At 44.9% G+C, this 17,618-nt stretch overlaps 1 protein-coding gene across 2 annotated transcripts in view; it reads left to right on the plus strand.

Annotated features, from left to right (window-relative positions):
- The window catches only part of jak1 (Janus kinase 1), a 195,960-nt gene that overhangs the window by 140,445 nt on the left and 37,897 nt on the right, over positions 1 to 17,618 (plus strand). For both annotated transcript variants that reach the window (XM_038794475.1, XM_038794474.1), the window contains exon 10: positions 3,429 to 3,645. In XM_038794475.1, the coding sequence (XP_038650403.1) occupies positions 3,429 to 3,645 (217 nt within the window). The remainder of the gene's footprint in view (positions 1 to 3,428; positions 3,646 to 17,618) is intronic.

Genomic DNA, 17,618 nt, shown 5'->3' on the forward strand with positions numbered 1-17,618 from the left:
CGTGGGCAGCGGAGAATCGCGCCCGGGGTGATTTAGCATGGCCGATTCACCTACCCTGCACATCTTTGGGTTGTGAGGGTGAGACCCATGCAAACATGAAAGAATGTGCAAACTCCACACAGACAGTGAACTCGGGTTCTCAGCACTGTGAGTCAGCAGTGCAAGCCACCGTGCCGCCCTACTGGACTGAGAATTTAATCTCCACAGCTTGAGTTTGTTTTTGCCTCTCACTGACTGGGTGTTTTAATTTTTAAAGGGCTGCAAATTTAAATAACTTTAGAGCTTGCTAATTCGACAGGCTTTCACCATCGCTCAAACACACGACATATCTAAATTTTCTAACTCCTGCATTGTAGCTTTAAGTCTTTGTTAAATAATAATAATCTTTATTGTCACAAGTAGGCTAATATTAACACTGCAATGAAGTTACTGTGAAAAGCCCCTAGTCGCCACATTCCGGCGCTTGTTTGAGTACACAGAGAAAGAATTCAGAATGTCCAAATTACCTAACAGCCCGTCTTTCGGGACTTTTGGGAGGAAACCGGAGCACCCGGAGGCACCCACGCCGTCAAGGGGAGGGCTCGCACGGACAGTGACCCAAGCCGGCAATTGAACCTCGGACCCTGATGCTGTGAAACAATAGTGCTAGCCACTGTTACAAAAGTGAAAGTGGGGTCGGTTAGAACTCCACATTGAGTTCAAATAGCCCAGGCTAGATCAGGTTTTCCTCATATCTGAAGCACTTTTCCTCTCCTGGCAAAACTTTCATTTACTGGAAATAGGGTCAAGACTTTGGTATCGATGTCCCACCTGCTATTTTGAAAGGCTCAAATTCAGATCATGGGATTGTGATTTTTTTTTGTGCAAACCTGCGGTGGTGATGTTCCTGACAGAGAGACATCATTTGTACCCATCCTGCCACCGTTCATTTCATTGGGACCTGCAGTTGCTTTAAAGGGAAGTAGAATTTCACACCTCTGAGCTTCACTGCATTACAAACAACTCTGTTCTGCTGGTTGAGTTTCAATGGTGAGAAAATCTGACAGGCCTGTCCCAATTTTTGTTCCGCCGGCCCTTGTACCCCACCCATCACCCTTTTTCCTTTCCCCCTCTATGCCAATTTACCTAGTATCCATCATGGGCAAACCTCAGGAGTTGTCCATTGATGACACAACTATTTTGAACAAAAAAAAATCATTGAATTAAAAAAAGCATTCAATACATTAAGATTCCTAATCTCTCATCGAAACAGACTTTTCTATTCTATAAACACTTTGAGCTGTCAATCTATCTGGTCACCTAACAGTCAGTCCACTGTGGTGACATTTGTTTATAAAATTAGTCATTCCAGCACAATTCCTATAATGATAGACTTCAGGCTTCTGTCAACAGGCAGAATGAAATATCAAACGCTGATCTGTTTTGAATCCCAGACTTGTTTTCAATTTTAAAGCCCAGTAGAGTTAAATCCATTGACAGCTTTGACAGTTCCAGTGAGCTTATGCACTTTTTAAACACAATCATGTTCACTTTTAACAATCACAAAGGGTGCCTTACTTCTCCCAATGGTGGCCTGAGACCAGGGAGTACCTTAGCTATCCAAACAAATCCACCAAGCTCTTACCTGGCCTAATCTGCATATGCTGGGTTTAATAATCGTGGTTTAACAAAATTCCACTTTAGTGGAGGCAGCTAGTGATTTAAATGGCCAGCTACCTCTGTAAACTCGCATGTACAAAACCTGGCCCTGCAAAAATAGGGAGTGCCTGTTGGTGGCAAGACTTCGGAATTTTGGCCACTGCTATTTTGTGGTAGAAATCAGGGCCTAAACTTGTTCCAGATGTACTGCTGCTTTGAGAGCAGTTCTTTAAGGTGGCTTTCTACAGCTGTTAAATGCTAATTTTGTCTTGTGTCACTGTGACTCTCAAAAGCCACTTCACAGCTACATAAGGCATCAATATAGTCGCACCACTAATTACTGAATGAAGTAGCACATTATTTTTTCCATTGTAATGTCTGAGGGTAATAGGAGGTAATATTGGTCAAAGGGTGACATTGAGCACTAAATAAGGGCTGTATTAACAAAATAATCCTGTTTGAAAGTCTGGATTTAACCCACAGTATTGGTCCTAATTGCTGATTACTGTACCTCAAACCTACTGGGAAGTACTAAAATACTCATCTTCTGGTTTAACACTTGAGTGCTGATTAGACACAATTTTTGGGGGGCAGTAAATGTGGGCTCCATACACCCACTTCCACTGAAGATGTGGAGTGTAACATAGTGACATGTTTTAGGATGGCTCAGGGACTGAGAGAAAGGACACAGTTTCTCGGGTGTAGCACTGGAGGTCATGGTGGAGGAGATTTAGAGGATGAGGGAGGTATACCCTGTACCCACAGCAGGTAGGAGTCCAGGTTGTCCTCCTGTCCCTTTCTCCAGCAGCAGCTGGTATAGCTCCACTTGGCCTCGTGTCCTCCCTTCGGCCTGCAGACCAAGGTGGGATCCCGAGCAAGATGATAAGCAAGTACTCCCTCTCTCCTGGTGACTCCTATAAGATAGAGTTCTTTCTCGGTGAAGTTCTCGGACAACTTCGAGAACAAATGTTGATAAAGTTAATGAAGTCTTGGCAAAGTATTCCAAATTGTCTTCCGATATTCTTGGAACTGCCTAAATTTGTAAAGCTCTTTCCACATAAGTTGCCTGTTGTCACTCATTTTGGTATGCAGCACTTGATCTAATGCCCCCTCCTAACAGCGGCCAGCTAGTTGGGAGCAAACTAGTCATTGTTGAGGATTTCAGGCATGACTTAAAGGTATAGAATCATAGAATTTACAGTGCAGAAGGAGACCATTCGGCCCATCGAGTCTGCACCGGCTCTTGGAAAGAGTACCCTACCCAAGCCCACACCTCCACCCTATCCCCATAACCCAGTGACCCCACCCAACACTAAAGGCAATTTTGGACTAAGGGTAATTTAGCATGGCCAATCCACCTAACCTGCACATCTTTGGACTGTGGGAGGAAACCGGAGCACCTGGAGGAAACCCACGCACACACGGGGAAAATGTGCAGACTCCGCACAGACGGTGACCCAAGACAGGAATCTAACCTGGGACCCTGGAGCTGTGAAGCAATTGTGCTAACCACTATGCTACCGTGCTGCTATCACCGCTTACTGTTAACTTGCAGCTGATCTGACTCCAGCACATTGATTTGAAGGGAAGTGATGATGTTAACTACTGCTCTCACTAGGTCTAAAAATATCTATAAAAATATCATGGATATTTGTACCATATAGTTAAGAGAAACCCAAGAGCGTACTTTGTTCAGGAAATAACTTGCCTCTCCCCGAATTTTCCTTTTATAAACTAGATGACAACAAACACCTCCAAATTAATCATAAAATTCAATTGTTTTCTTCAAGTGCATTGACTTCTGTGTTGGAGACAGTGGCTCAAGACCAACAAAACAGTACAAGAACTTTCAAATTGAAGTGAGTAAGAATTCTGGTTACAAGCTGAATGGCTCTGAAAGCTACTCCACAAACCTTAAGGAACTCATGAGTCATCTCAAAGGGCAGATTCTTAAAACTGAGGATGTAAGTTTCCAATTGAAAACCTGCTGCCCACCAAAACCGAGAGGTAAGAATGACAAAAGAATTACAAAAGTTGCACGAGTTTGTTTGCTTTTTGATTTAAAAAAAAAACCTTGTTCACCTTTCCTCAAGCTACATATTTGAATCTTCCAATGAGGTTTCTGTCCCTGTCACAGTACCAAAATGCTCTTTTCAAGGTCACAAATAACATACTATTTGACTGTAACATGGGTAGGAGGCACGATGGCACAATGGTTAGCACTGCTACCTCACAGCACCAGGGACCCGGGTTCAATTCCAGCCTTGGGTAACTGTCTGTGTGGAGTTTGGACGTTTTCTCTGTTTCTACGTGGGTTTCCTCTGGGTGCTCCAGTTTCTTCCCACAGTCCAAAGATGGGCAGGTTAGATGGATTGGCCATGCTAAATTTCCCCTTCATGTCCAAAGATGTGCAGGCTAGATGGGATTACGGGGATAGGGCAGGGGAGTGGGCCTAGGTAGGGTGCTCTTTCAGAGGGTCAGAGCAGACTCGATGGGCCGAATGGCCTCTTGCACAGTTGGATTCAATTGACTTTCGCTCCTCATCCTTCTCAACCTGTCCGCAGTCTTTGACATGGTTGATCACACCATCCTCTTCCAACATCTCTCCTCCGTTGTCCATCTGCTTGGTTTCTTATCTATTTATTCTTGGCCAGCAGATCACCTGAAATGGTTTCTCCTCTTGCCCCCACAGTTGTTAGCTGTGGTAGCCCAATGATTTATCCTTTGCCTCTTATTTTTCATCTACTTGCTGCTTCTTGGCAATATCATCTGAAAACATGAACTTTTTGACATGTAATTTGACGAAATCCAGCTTTACCACGTCGCTATCTCTCTTGACTCCACTCTTGTCTCTAAATTGTTAGACTCTTTGCTCAACATGCAGTACTTGATGAGTAGAAAGTTTCTCCAAATAAATCTGGGAAAGACTGAAACCATTGTCTTCAGTCCCCACCCAAACTCCCTCGCAAGCGACTCTATCCCTCTCGCTGCCAACTGGCTGAGGCTGAACCTGTGTGATTGTAATTCTGGTGTCATATTTGATCATGACATCAACATCTGACCATATAACACGGGCATCACTAAGCCTGCTTATTTCCACCTCCGTAACTCTGCCCTTACCTTAGCTCATCTGCTGCTGAAATGCTCAATCTTATCTTTGTTGATTATTAAAAACAGTAATTGGTGTTTGGGGAGGTTTCCACAGGTGCTGGCTTATCTCCAGTGTCACGGCCAATGGTAATTTTTCACAGGTGCACTGCACCTGTGAGTATCAGTGTTAACGGACTGTGCAGGAACTCGCAGCTGAACAAAACCCTTTCCCGACTCTATATAAATGTATTTTTAGAATGGAGTAGCTGTATGATGATCAGTTTTATTCTCCTTCCTGGTTCAAATTATCCATATGGCCATCCCATTTGACATGAGTAAAATTCTTGTATAAAAAAATAATTGAGAGTTGAGAGCTCAGTATGAAAAGTTACAAAATGATTTGGGAGTAAATTAAGTTGCAAAAATGTTGTGATGTTTTGTTTTTTTAGTTTTATGGTATGCTGTGACTTTTATGTAAATACATTTCTTCAGAGATTATTTAGACTTTATTAACTGCTGATTGTGCAACACTCGGTAAGTATAGTGTCAGCCATTGAGCAATCTGAAGAGGCAAAGTTTTCCTGTAAAAGTCAATATATTTAATTGCTGCTTGAAAGGGTAAGAATAATACTGCCTGTTTAGACCAGGGTTTTTCAAAGTGCCGGTCGTGGCCCATGGGGTGGGTCGCAGGAGGGTCATGGAGTGATCGGTTTCACTGCATTCTCACAATGGTCCTGGTTGCGGGAGAAGTGCCCAACTATTGCTACCAGCATTTAAATTGAGAATGTGGCTGTTACTGGCTTTTAAATAAGGACAAAACAAGGCTGTGAGCAGTCTTCCAACCATAAGCGGCAGCAGTGAGATGGTCACTTTGTTGCAAGGAAGAGATGGCCAGAGACACAAACAGGCAATGTACCTAATGGCCAGGATCTCCTGTCTGAATCGCCGGAGAGAGCTGCCAGGAGAGTCCACAACAGAATAGAGCAGTGCTAGTGTTAGCTTTGTACATAGATCTAGAACCCCTGGTTAATAACCCACAAAGAAGAAACTTAACTTGGGAACAAAGCAGTACAAAGATGATTTTTTGAGGTATGGTTTGTCAATTGTGCCAATGCAAAGCCCATATGTGTTATACGCAGTAACGTATGGTAAATTAGAGGAGAAGTTTCAGATTTTGAAAAAGACGTGGTGGGTGAAAAATTCCTTTTTGAGGTTTAGACCCCAGAGTTGGTTATTAACTTACAGCAAGTTAAAAACACACCAAACATCCATGAGGCTGTCAGCATTTTAGGAGCATCCAGTGCTGAGTAAAATTAGCACTTTGTTGCTATTGGCCTTCATGATGATCTATATGTGTGAGATTTTCCATTCTCACAAAGATGAAGATGGCACAAAGAAACTGGCAGAATTCTGCACCTGATATGCACATTGCCCTCGCCTCCTGTGAACCTGACTAGGAGTGAGATTGTCAGGACCAAGCTGGCTTCCCTTTCACATTAAAGGAAAGCGAACGTGGCACGTGTTGCGAAGGCCGGCCTGCGCACGGTTTCAAGGGTTTGGCCAGTTGGCAAAAGTGGGTCCTTGGGAGGAAGAGAGTTTGAAAAACAATAGTTTAGACAACTCGGCAGGTTTTTTTTTAAGCAACCAACTAGATTAATACTTTAGTTCCAACACTTGTTTTCAAGGATTCTTAGCACATTTGATATATGTTGGAGAGCTACTCTTTTAGAACACACCCCATGCAAATGAACAACATTAAGATAAAAGGAAAATCGTGAATGTTGAATATCTGAAATAAAAAAAGCAAAAACTGCTGAAAATGCACAGGAGTTCAGTCTTCTAAGTGGCAGATAAATTAATGTTTTGGGGTCAATTTACCAGAAATGTTACCATACCTTTTCTTCTTATTCAAATGCTGAGACTTTCCAAAGCTCTTTTCATTTGTTTATAAACACAATGGGCGTGATTCTCCCAAAGGGAGACTGAGTGCCGACGCCGAGTGAAACCCAGAGTGTTTCACTCCGGCGTCGGAGACCGCTCCTCGCCCCCTATTCTCTACTCTCTTTCCCCCCCCCCCCCCCCCCCCCCGGGGCTAGGAGCGGCGTTGGAAGAAACTCGGCCGCCGGTCCTTTACGCTTGCGTCAAAGCAGCGCGCCGAGAATGACGCGGCCGGCGGCGCCTAAGTGACCTCAGCCGCGCATGCGCAGGTTGGCCGGCTCCAACCTGCACATGCGCGGTTGCCGTCTTCCCCTCCACTGCCCCGCAAGATGTGGCGGCTTGATCTTGCTGGGTGGCGGAGGGGAAAGAGTGCATCTCTTAGAGACGCCGGCCCGACGATCGGTGGGCACCGATCACGGGCCAGTCCCCTCACGAGCACACCTGTGGTGCTCGATCCTCTCTCTGCCCCCACAGGCCCCACACTTACCTGTCGCGCGCTGTTCACGCCGGCAGCGACCAGGTGTGGTTGCCGCCGGCGTGAACCCGTCAGGGTCGTCAGGCCGCTCAGCCCATCCGGGCCGGAGAATCGCCGGTCGCCGGGAAAAATGGCGAGCGCCGATTCTCCGAGCGGCGTGTCGCAAAACCTGACACACCATTTTGGGGGGTGTGGGAGAATCGCGGGGGGTGCCAGGGCGGCGTGGCGTGATTCACCCGGGCCTCCCGCGATTCTCCCACCCGGCGTGGGGAGCGGAGAATCGCGCCCAATATTTATCTTGATTCTTAAAACAAACTGCATATTCAATGATTTGAAAATATGAAATGAATTAAGTTCAAAGTATATTTGCTATCCAAGTGTTGTGTGTTAGCTGTGATTCAGTGGGTAGCACTGTAACCACTGAGCCAGAGGATTGTGAGTTCAAGTCCCATTCCAGGTCCTGAACACTAAAATCAAGGCTGATGCTCCAGGGCAGTACTGAGGGAGTTGTGCACTGTTGAAGGTGCCATCTCTCAGGTGAAATGTTAAGGCAAGGCCGCCTTTGTGCTGTCAGCTTGAACATTTAAAAAAATCCCATGGCACTATTTCGAGGAAGAGTAGAGGAATTATCCTTGGTGTCCTGATCAATATTCATCAACACGAAAACAGAGTATCTGGTCATTATCACATTGGCTTTTGTGAGAGTTGCTGTGCACAATTTGGTCTACATTAAAGCAGTGACTATACTTCAAAAATACTCATTGATTTTATTGACTCATTGACGGCATCTCCACATCATTGATTTTAAAACACTTCTGCTGCATAGAATCATAGAATTTACAGTTCAGAAGGAGGCCATTCGGCCCATCGAGCTCTTGGAAAGAGCACCCTACCCAAGGTCGTCACCTCCATCCTATCCCCATTACCCAGTAACCCCACCCAACACTAAGGGCAATTTAGCATGGCCAATCTACCTAACCTGCACACCTTTGGACTGTGGGAGGAAACCGGAGTACCCGGAGGAAACCCACGCACACACGGGGAGGATGTGCAGACTCCGCACAGACAGTGACCCAAGCCGGAATCGAACCTGGGACCCTGGAGCTGTGAAGCAATTGTGTTATCCACAATGCTACCGTGCTGCATTCGGTGGCATAAGAGGTGCAGTATAAATACAAGTCTTTCTTTTGTCTTTCTTTGACATAGAGGGGTACAATGTAGGTTTTTATATTCATTGGCAGAAATAATAAATCAATCATGCTGGTCACAAATTACATTTCTATAGAATGTAATTCTATAGAAATCTGTATCTGACGCCTTCTGCATCTGACACCTTCGATGTTTTCCTCTACTAAGCAGTTTCTTTACAAATTTGATAGACTGGCAGGCTCACAAACAGCTCCACTGTGTTGAGAACAAAATGATATTTATTTTTAGAAGATTTAATATTTTAATTAAAATAATTAATTTTGTGCAAGCTAGTGTCGTGATTTAAAGATGCGAAGTGGATATAAATATTGGCGGTGCTAGAATTCTCTCCATTAATTATTTTGTTTTATTTTTTGTAAATTTAGAGGACCCAATTCATTTTTTCCAATTGGGGAGCAATTTAGCGTGGCCAATCCACCTACCCTGCACATCTTTTGGGTTGTGGGGGCAGGGCCCACGCAAACACGGGGAGAATGTGCAAACTCCACACGGACAATGACCCAGAGCTGGGATCGAACCTGGAACGTCACCGCTGTGAGGCAGCAGTGCTAACCACTGCGCCACCATGCTGCCCTTTAATTATTTTATTTTAATATTTTTGTTTTGTTGTCTTGTGCAGAGAGGCCGAAGGAATCTGTTTTCTTTGGGTGTTTATTACAAAAGGAAACTCCTTATCAAAACATCTTTTTCTGACTGACCTTTACATGTGGCTGGTGTGATTTGCTGCATACCCTTTAAGCTGTACTTTGTTTGAGAATCCTCACTTATTTTCAAGTAGGAGATTTTGCGAGTCTGCTTCAAGAACTATTGCTTCCTTTGAACCCAATAACTCAGGAAATCTTCTTAAGTGTGATATCCTATGCCTGCTCTTTTACATTTAAAAAAAATCATTGATCTCCCACTTCTCGCACCCCTTTTTGTCTAAAATACTTGAGAATAAAATTCAGTGCAGGAACGACATAGTTAATGTGGTCTTATTTTGTTTATCAACTTGCTGTTTCCTGTTTGATTGAAGGAACATATTGACTTACTTTGGAATGTAATTGAAATAGAAGTTTCTATGGGGCTTTCAGAGGTGAATATTCGCTCTTTATGTTGTAAATTCTGAGTTAATATTCTTCTGATTATGAACGCTTGTGCAGACTTGATTGAAATGAAAATTCCCATGCATTTAAGCTTCTTTCCCACAAACCATCTTTCAGTAGCCATTCTTTCTCCTTAATTTCACAATGTAATTATAGTCTGCCACAAAAGGTCATCAATTAACATTGATTTGCTGAAATTAATTGCCAACGATTAATTTGTAGCCGATATGTAAAGTCGTAAGCTGACAATGTTCAAAGCCACAGGTATGCACCTTTCCTCCTTTGAACCCACACATAGAAACCAACGCACTCTTAAAGCCCACACACACACATATGCAGTCCCACACATACGCCCACACAGTCCTTTTAGCAGACGTACACATTCTACTTTTTGAACTTAAATCTATGAATATAGCTGCAAAAAAAAAAAACAGCAAAAAACATGAGCACAGAGAAATCATCTGGGCCTGTGCTCATTTGAGATGCTGCTTTTGGCATAGGAGCAGCTACCATTGCGAAATCTCTTTAACCCAAAGTGGTCTCAACTGACCTTTGTACTGTAAAGTTCAATTTATTTTGATATGAAGTTAACGGTACACATCGCTATTTGGGTCTTAGCCTATACTGCCTGTTCCACTGTTCAGTTAGAATATGGTGGATCTGTGGCTCAATTGCAGTTGCCTGTCTTTGAGGCTTGTCAATTAATAGCTTGACCTAATAAAAGTCTGTCAATCCCAGTCTTGGAAATTTCAATTGACCCAACGTCCACAGTCTTTTGGGGTCAGAATTTCAGATCGAGGATTTTTTCTGTGAAAAGGTGCTTCCTCATTTCACACCTGAATTGATTATCTCCAACTTTACGATTATTCTCCTTTTTTTCAGGATTCCTCAGCCTGAAAAAACAGTTATAATTATTGTCACAAGTAGGCTTACATTAACACTGTAATTAAGTTACTGTGAAAATCCCACACTCAGGTGCCTGTTCGGGTACACAGAGGGAGAATTCAGAGTTTGCAATTCACCTAATAAGCACACCTTTTGGGACTTTTGGGACTTCACCCACAGCTGACTATATTAAAGGGAATACAACACAAATCTGTCATTATTTAACTTTAAACCCTGAGATTAATCTAGTGAATTACTACTACACCATCTCCAAGGCCAGGATATCTTCCCTGAGATGCGAGGCCCAAAATTGAACTCGGTACTCCAGGTAGGGTTTAACCATCTGTACATCTGACGCATATTTTCCTCCTTTTTTGTATTTCAGTCTACTTGAGATAAAGGACATCCATTAGCCTGTCTCACTGCTTTCTATATGTGCATGAGTTTTTAGTAATCTGGGTTCATGGACATCAAATTTCTTTTGTTTCTCCACAGTTCTTAGAACCATAAAATTCCAACAGTGCACAAGGAGGCTGTTCGGCCCATTGAGTCTGCACCTACCTTCTGAAGGAGCACCCAACCTGGGTCCACTCCAGGCCTTATTCCTGTAACCCCTCCTAAACTGCACATCTTTGGACATTAAGGGGCAAATTTAGCATGGCTAATTCCATCTAACCTGCACATCTTTGGACTGTGGGAGGAAACTGGAGCACCCGGAGGAAACCCACTCAGAATTGGGAAGAAAGTGCAAACTCCACTCAGTCACCCAAGGCTGGAATTGAACTCAGCTACCTGGCGCTGCGATGCAGCAGTGCTAACCACTGTGCCACTGCGCCACCCCTTTCACTGTTTAGAAAAAATTCTGATTCACCTTTCTTGAATCCAAAATGGACAACCTTACATTCCCCAAACTGGTGCAGCTTTGAACATTCATTTTGCCTGTCTGTCTCCCTTTGTACTTTCCTGCTCCCATCTCCTCAACTTAATGGGCCTCCTAACTTAATGCCATTTTCATATCTGGATACACAACTGTCCCTATGATTAAAGTCATTTACCCACAACTGGTGATCTCGGATATTTTCTCCTTCCTTTCTGAAATAATAGATAGAGATTTACAGCGATTCTATTTTCTGACTTGCATTATATCTAATAAGTTCCACCGCTTGACCTACTTTTATGTTCCTGTGTGCCACTGGTATTTGATTTTTTTTCTCTGAAAACTGATACAAAGTAGTCATTAAAAAGTTTGCCATTTCCTTATTATAAATTAACAACTGAGTCTTTATTTTTATTTTATTTTTTTTTGTATAAATTTAGAGTACTCAATTCTTTTTTTCCAATTAAGGAGCAATTTGGTGTGGCCAATTCACCTACCCTGCACATCTTTGGATTGTGGGGGGTGAGACCCAGCGGGTGAGACCCACAATGTGCAAACTACACACGAACAGTGACCCGGGGCTGGGATTTAATCCTGGCCCTCGGTGCCGTGAGGCAGCAGTGCTAACCACTGTACCACTGTGCTGTCCCGAGTCTGCCTTTAAATGGCCCACTTTTCCCTATACCACTCCTCATATTTACTGATATACCAAATTCTACTGTTAGCTTTGCAAGTTAATGCTTGCAAGTTTTTGTCACTTTTTTTGCACCTCTTATATTTCTTATAAAAATGATTTATATTCTTTGTCCCCTTGTTACTTTTTGTAGCTCTCTCAAGTTTTGCTGGATTTCTATTTTTCCTTGCACTTTTGTGTAAAACTGTTCTTCTTGCTCACTATTAATCCTTGTCTTATTTGTTGATCATGGTTACTTAAATGTAGATCTGGAACCTTTGACTTTTAAGGCTATGTACTGTTTTTGTATTGTAGCAAAAAAGTTATTTGAATACTTCCCACTATTTGCTGTAGGTTTACTTAACAGTTTGTTCAGTTTACAAAATAGCTGGTGAATTTATTTCTCATCCGTTCAAAGTTAATTTTCAAACCCTGGTTTGTGTCTCTCTCCTCCCTTTCAAACTCCAATCAAATTCCCTCATTGGTTGGAGGGCATGAGGCAGGATGGAGAGTGTGTGGGGGTGAGGTGACAGCTGGTGGGCCGTACTGTTTTTATTACAGCCGGGACGAAGCACCAGAGTGCCGTGGGTGACCTTTTAAACAATCCACCTCTGCACCCCACTCTTTCCTGAGGTGACGGGTCAGACTACAGCACGGCCCTGCCCCTCCCCCACCCGAATGACAAGTCCTGACTTTGTGACCACTTTCACCTGAGGAGGGCGTATCAAGTCTGGAAATTTCCCAACCCCAGCGACCTGCCTCCAAGATGAAAATCCACCCCAATGTCCAATTAGGGGCTGGTTTAGCTCACTGGGCTAAATCGCTGGCTTTTAAAGCAGACCAAGCAGGCCAGCAGCACGGTTCGATTCCCGTACCAGCCTCCCCAGACAGGCGCCGGAATTTTCACAGTAACTTCATTGAAGCCTACGCGTGACAATAAGCGATTTTCATTTCATTTTCATTTCAATATCAGAAAAGTAAAACAGTAAGCAGAGTGCACGCAGTATCATTCCAATACATTTATTCTGCTGATTTAGCTTCCCACTAACACTAAACGTTTAGTCTAGATCCAGAGTCTGGGCTTGATGTCACTCCACAACGAAGTTATGCTAAACTTTGTAGAAGGCCAAGTCTCATTCTGCTTTGGTTTGATGTGTAAATATAACGTGGCATCAAGGTTAGTTTAAATGTAGCTATTGTCTAGAAACAGGACTTCAATCATGTAGGTGCAAAGTTCTCTCCTGAGCAGGTTAACTGGGACTGATACAATAGCAACTGGTTTGAGGCTGGTAGCTATAATGTTCTTGTCAGATGGCCTGATTTATATTACAAGAACACTTGTAGGTAAAGCTATAAATGATTTATTAACATTAACTGGGGTCAAATATATACAAAATAACAGATGAATAACAGTATGATCATGCACAAGCAACCCTTCTCCCAGCTCCATCAACAATCCTGAGGTCATCTGACTCTTAACATTCACTTACATATTAATGAGACACCTAGTAGTCAGTCGGTGAATTACAACACAACCATGATATCACTACAGTAGCTAGAGTATAAATATGGCCATAAAGAGATTTTTAGTGATGTTCGCAGGCATCAGGATTGCAGCATCATTATTAACAAGAGCAAGCCAGGGACCTGGGTTCAATTCCGACCTTGAGAGACTGTCTGTGTGGAGTTTGTACATTCTCCCCATGTCTGTGTGGGTTTCCTCCTGTGGAGATTTTCCATTGATGTTTCCCTTCTATAGCATCCACCATACCGATACCATGTCTGTGTCTGCAGAGCGCTTTCGATAATATAATCTTTTTTTCAGTTACTTTTTGTGAAGTTTATACTTAAATGAATGTAGTGCTGGGAGCAAACCCTTTCCCATCTTGTGCATTTAGATGCAACATTAAACTTGTGAAAGATTAGGTGCAGCAGAAGTTAGATACAGATCAAAGCCTTCCTCTAATCTGCTATCAACAATGCAATTTAACTCAAGCTGAGGAAAGCACTCTGGTCTTTTGGAATCAGATTCTTAAAAACCATGTTTCCGTGTTGCAAATGGAATTTGTGCCTTTGTGCACTTGGGATTCTTATGTTTAAAGGAAAATGTTTTGTTCAAGCAAATATCTGTGGACAGGAATTCCTGGAGAAGCACCTTTTGCTTTGAGAAATTTAGAGATCAGAAATGAGCATACTTTATCTCGGGAGTTTGTTTTATAGACCAAAACTACCTGATTGTGTTTTGTGGTAGTGCAAACAGTTATCTTTTTTATGGTGGCCCCGGAGTGAAGGCATGGCTTCCTCTACATTTTCTCTCTCTCTCTCTCCTTTAACTCCCTTGTTAGAGTACTGTCCACAGACTGTCGCCCAGTCATAATGTCACTGGAGCAAAGTTTCATGATGATCTACGTAAGGCAGAATCTTACCCACATTTGGCAAAGTGTTGGTTCCGGTGAGAAAACCTGTGTGAATCCCGCTGGCGCCATTGGCGGGAAATTTCACAGAATATTGAGATTCCTTGACAATTTCCTTTTACCACATGGATAAAAATCAGCCTCCCACTGATTCACTTGCCCAGGATCAACTTAATTTTTGCAATCAGTGGGGAGCTTCATATAAATGCCTCCCCAGCACTTGATCCATTCAAGGGGATGGCTGCCAGGAAACCAGCACCGCGTTTCTCTGGAGCTTTGGCCAGACTCCTGGATGGTGTGCAGCAGAGGCGGAATTCCTTCAATACACTGTCCCACAGGTGTCCATCCAGCAAGGTGGCCAGCCCTCCTTGGGGACAGCGGCAGCCTAAGTCAGTGCCTTCTCACTGCAGAAGAGGACAGTACAATAGTGGTGCAAAAAGGTGAATGATAGACAGCATGGTGGCACAGCACTTCTGCTTCACAGTGCCGAGGACCCACAGCCTGTGTGGAGTTTGGCCATTCTGCCTGTGGCTGTGTGGGTCTCACCTCCACAACCCAAAAGATGTGCAGGTTAGGTGAATTGGACACACTAAAATTGCCACTTAATTGGAAAAAAAAAGAATTGAGTACTCGACATTAATTTTTTTTTTAAAGATGAAATGAATGACCTACGCACAGCTAGGGTAAGTCTGCCACTCCCAGTCTCTCACTGCACTTCCTTCACACATCCCTCGGACCTCCGACACCTGCCATGAGGCCTCCTCACATCCCCGCTCCCACTTGAGCCCAATGCATACCACACCTCATCACCATCTGAACTGGCAGAACACCCGCCTATACTGTCCCCATCTGTCTCATTGTAGGAGAAATCGGAGAATAACAGACGTGAGCGGGCACAAGCACCCGGAGTTATGCATGAGCTCAGATGCTTCGCCCACTTTGGGGAAAGAACCCTTGAGCTGATCCGGAAGCAGCAAGACTGTGCCTGTGCAGAGGGCGATGTGGGGGGCTGCAGACAAAAGTGAGAATTCTCAGAACACACATTCTTAATGCTCATATGATTAAACATTGTCCCATCATTTAGTCCCTGTGATGCACTAATGCCATCTCCCTTCCCTTACAGGGCAATCAGTTAATCTGCCACAACCATCCTCGAGCCTCTTGGGGCCACGGACACGAGCACTCCAAAGAAGACTTTTCAGACACCGGCATTGAAGAGGTGTCACACCTGTCACCCGCACCCTCCACCAGCACAGATACTCACACCTCGCTGGGATTAAATAGTAGGCAGGCTTCTCAGGCATTCACTAGTGAGCACCTCAAGTGGAAGATCCACAGGAGGTGGAGGCAGGGACATTCCAGGGAACCGGCACTCGGAGGGCTGCCTGAGCCCAGGACTCTGCTGAGCCCCAGGCTGATGACGTACCCCTGGCTCCTGTCGACCCAGATTCGCTGGAGCTGCAACAGGATGGGATGACCATGTCCTTCCTCGGGCTGCAAGGCCGACTGGAGGAGCCACATTGCTGCTGTCCAAGGAGATTGTGCCATCACTCCAATGCAACAAGGGCAACACTGCGAAGGTTGGTTCCCCAAGGGTGGCGACCTTGGCGCAGTGATAGGCTCCATGGCGGGGGATATGCGCTCCATGGCTCAGCTCCTGTCCTTCATGGCTGTGGGCTTCAACTGCAAGGTTCAGGCACAGATAGGAAACCACTAGTGTCTGCACCAGAGAATGGTGGACCTTCTGGACCTCACTTCAGTTGGCCCTCCATCCCATGGAGGAGCACAGATGCTCACAGACACATGAAGGGAAGAGGATTGACAGAATATGTCCTTCCACCCACGGGACCCTGGGGGTGTCCAGGCCATCTAATGCACCCTTCTCTGTGAGCGGCACACCTCCAGCCCAACACACTGCAACACCTGTGCTGCCCGAAAGTGGGCCCGGACCCTCAAGGTCCAGTCCCCCCAAGGGACACCCGCCACGGTCATACGGCATGTAAGGCAGCAGGCCGCCTCAATGTCAGCTGCGGATCCTGGGGAAACACCGAGATGTAATGGGAGGGTAAGGAAGAGTAAGAAACAGTCAGTATCTAGTGGGCAGGTGTGAACCTAGGCAGTAGTAGAGACAGATCACCATTGTAATATTGATCTTGCATTAACATCACTTTGTTCACAGGAAGATCCTTCACCCTGTCATTTCATGGCATTGTGTTCCACAAACCCCTGCACAGACACGGCACTTCATCCCTGTGCAGTGTGAGGGTGGCAGCGCCATGTCTCTCCCATCTCACACACTAATAACTCCGTTACGATGCACTGCAGCTGGTATTAACACTCCGGCCTCATATTCTGCCACTCTTCTCCAGTGATGAGGAGGCCATGGGCTGACAAAGTGTAGAGAGGCAGCCCACCTTGGCAGCTAGTTGGAGGAAAACATCAGGATCCCTGATCTCGGAGGGGTCTGCAGCAGATGAGAGGTCATCCAGTGTCTCTGAGCCCCATGATAAGCTCATTCATTAGCAGGAAGATCCTTTGTTGGTAGTGTCTCTGATGAGGCTCCACCATCTGCGGTGCTGCTCCTGGAACAGCTATGGGCCCAGCCTCCCCCTTCTCTGCAGGGCACTGACACTGGCCATGTGCAGCGGCACATCGATGTCTCTGCTCTGCTCCATTGCTGTGAATAGAAAAGACAACTCAACTAGCTCCAGAATTATGCACTGAGTAGAAGAGAACACCAAAATGAACTGACAGAGCCCTGATCCTCAGCACTCCAAGCCTCTGGGACATCCACCTATGTGTTTCTCCATTAGTGAGTTCCTCTCCACTAAGCCTCACACCCTCCCTCTCACACTATAGCCACTTCCCCACAGTCATCCTTTTCAACTCCACGTGGATCCTTAGGAGACTCAGTGGAACTTTACCCCCGAGCATTCCCCCAACCCGCTCCCAAACCCTGATGTTAGGTGAAAAGGCAGTTGAGTGGATCCTCATGTGGGACCTCAAAGATGCCCTCGGTCATGACCTTGAATGGGGTGAGTGATGCCAGACATCACCATCATGCCTTGCACAGGGGTACATGTCAGTGTCATCTGTGTCATGTTAATGCTTGTATAAGAATCCGAGTTCAATGCTAGGGGCCTTCAGCCACAGCCATCGGGCCCAACACCAATTCCTGACATCAAACTTTGCTGACAAGTGGATTTGAAATTCCATGCAGCTTAACCCCTTTGTCCTCACAGTTCTGCTGAGTGTTACAGTCATCCCCCCCCCCCCCCCCCCCCCCCCAGAGAGGCTTCATGCCTCATGGGGCAGAGATGCACCCCATTCCTGA

Source organism: Scyliorhinus canicula, chromosome 4 (assembly GCF_902713615.1).
Source record: "Scyliorhinus canicula chromosome 4, sScyCan1.1, whole genome shotgun sequence".
NCBI lineage: Eukaryota > Metazoa > Chordata > Chondrichthyes > Carcharhiniformes > Scyliorhinidae > Scyliorhinus > Scyliorhinus canicula.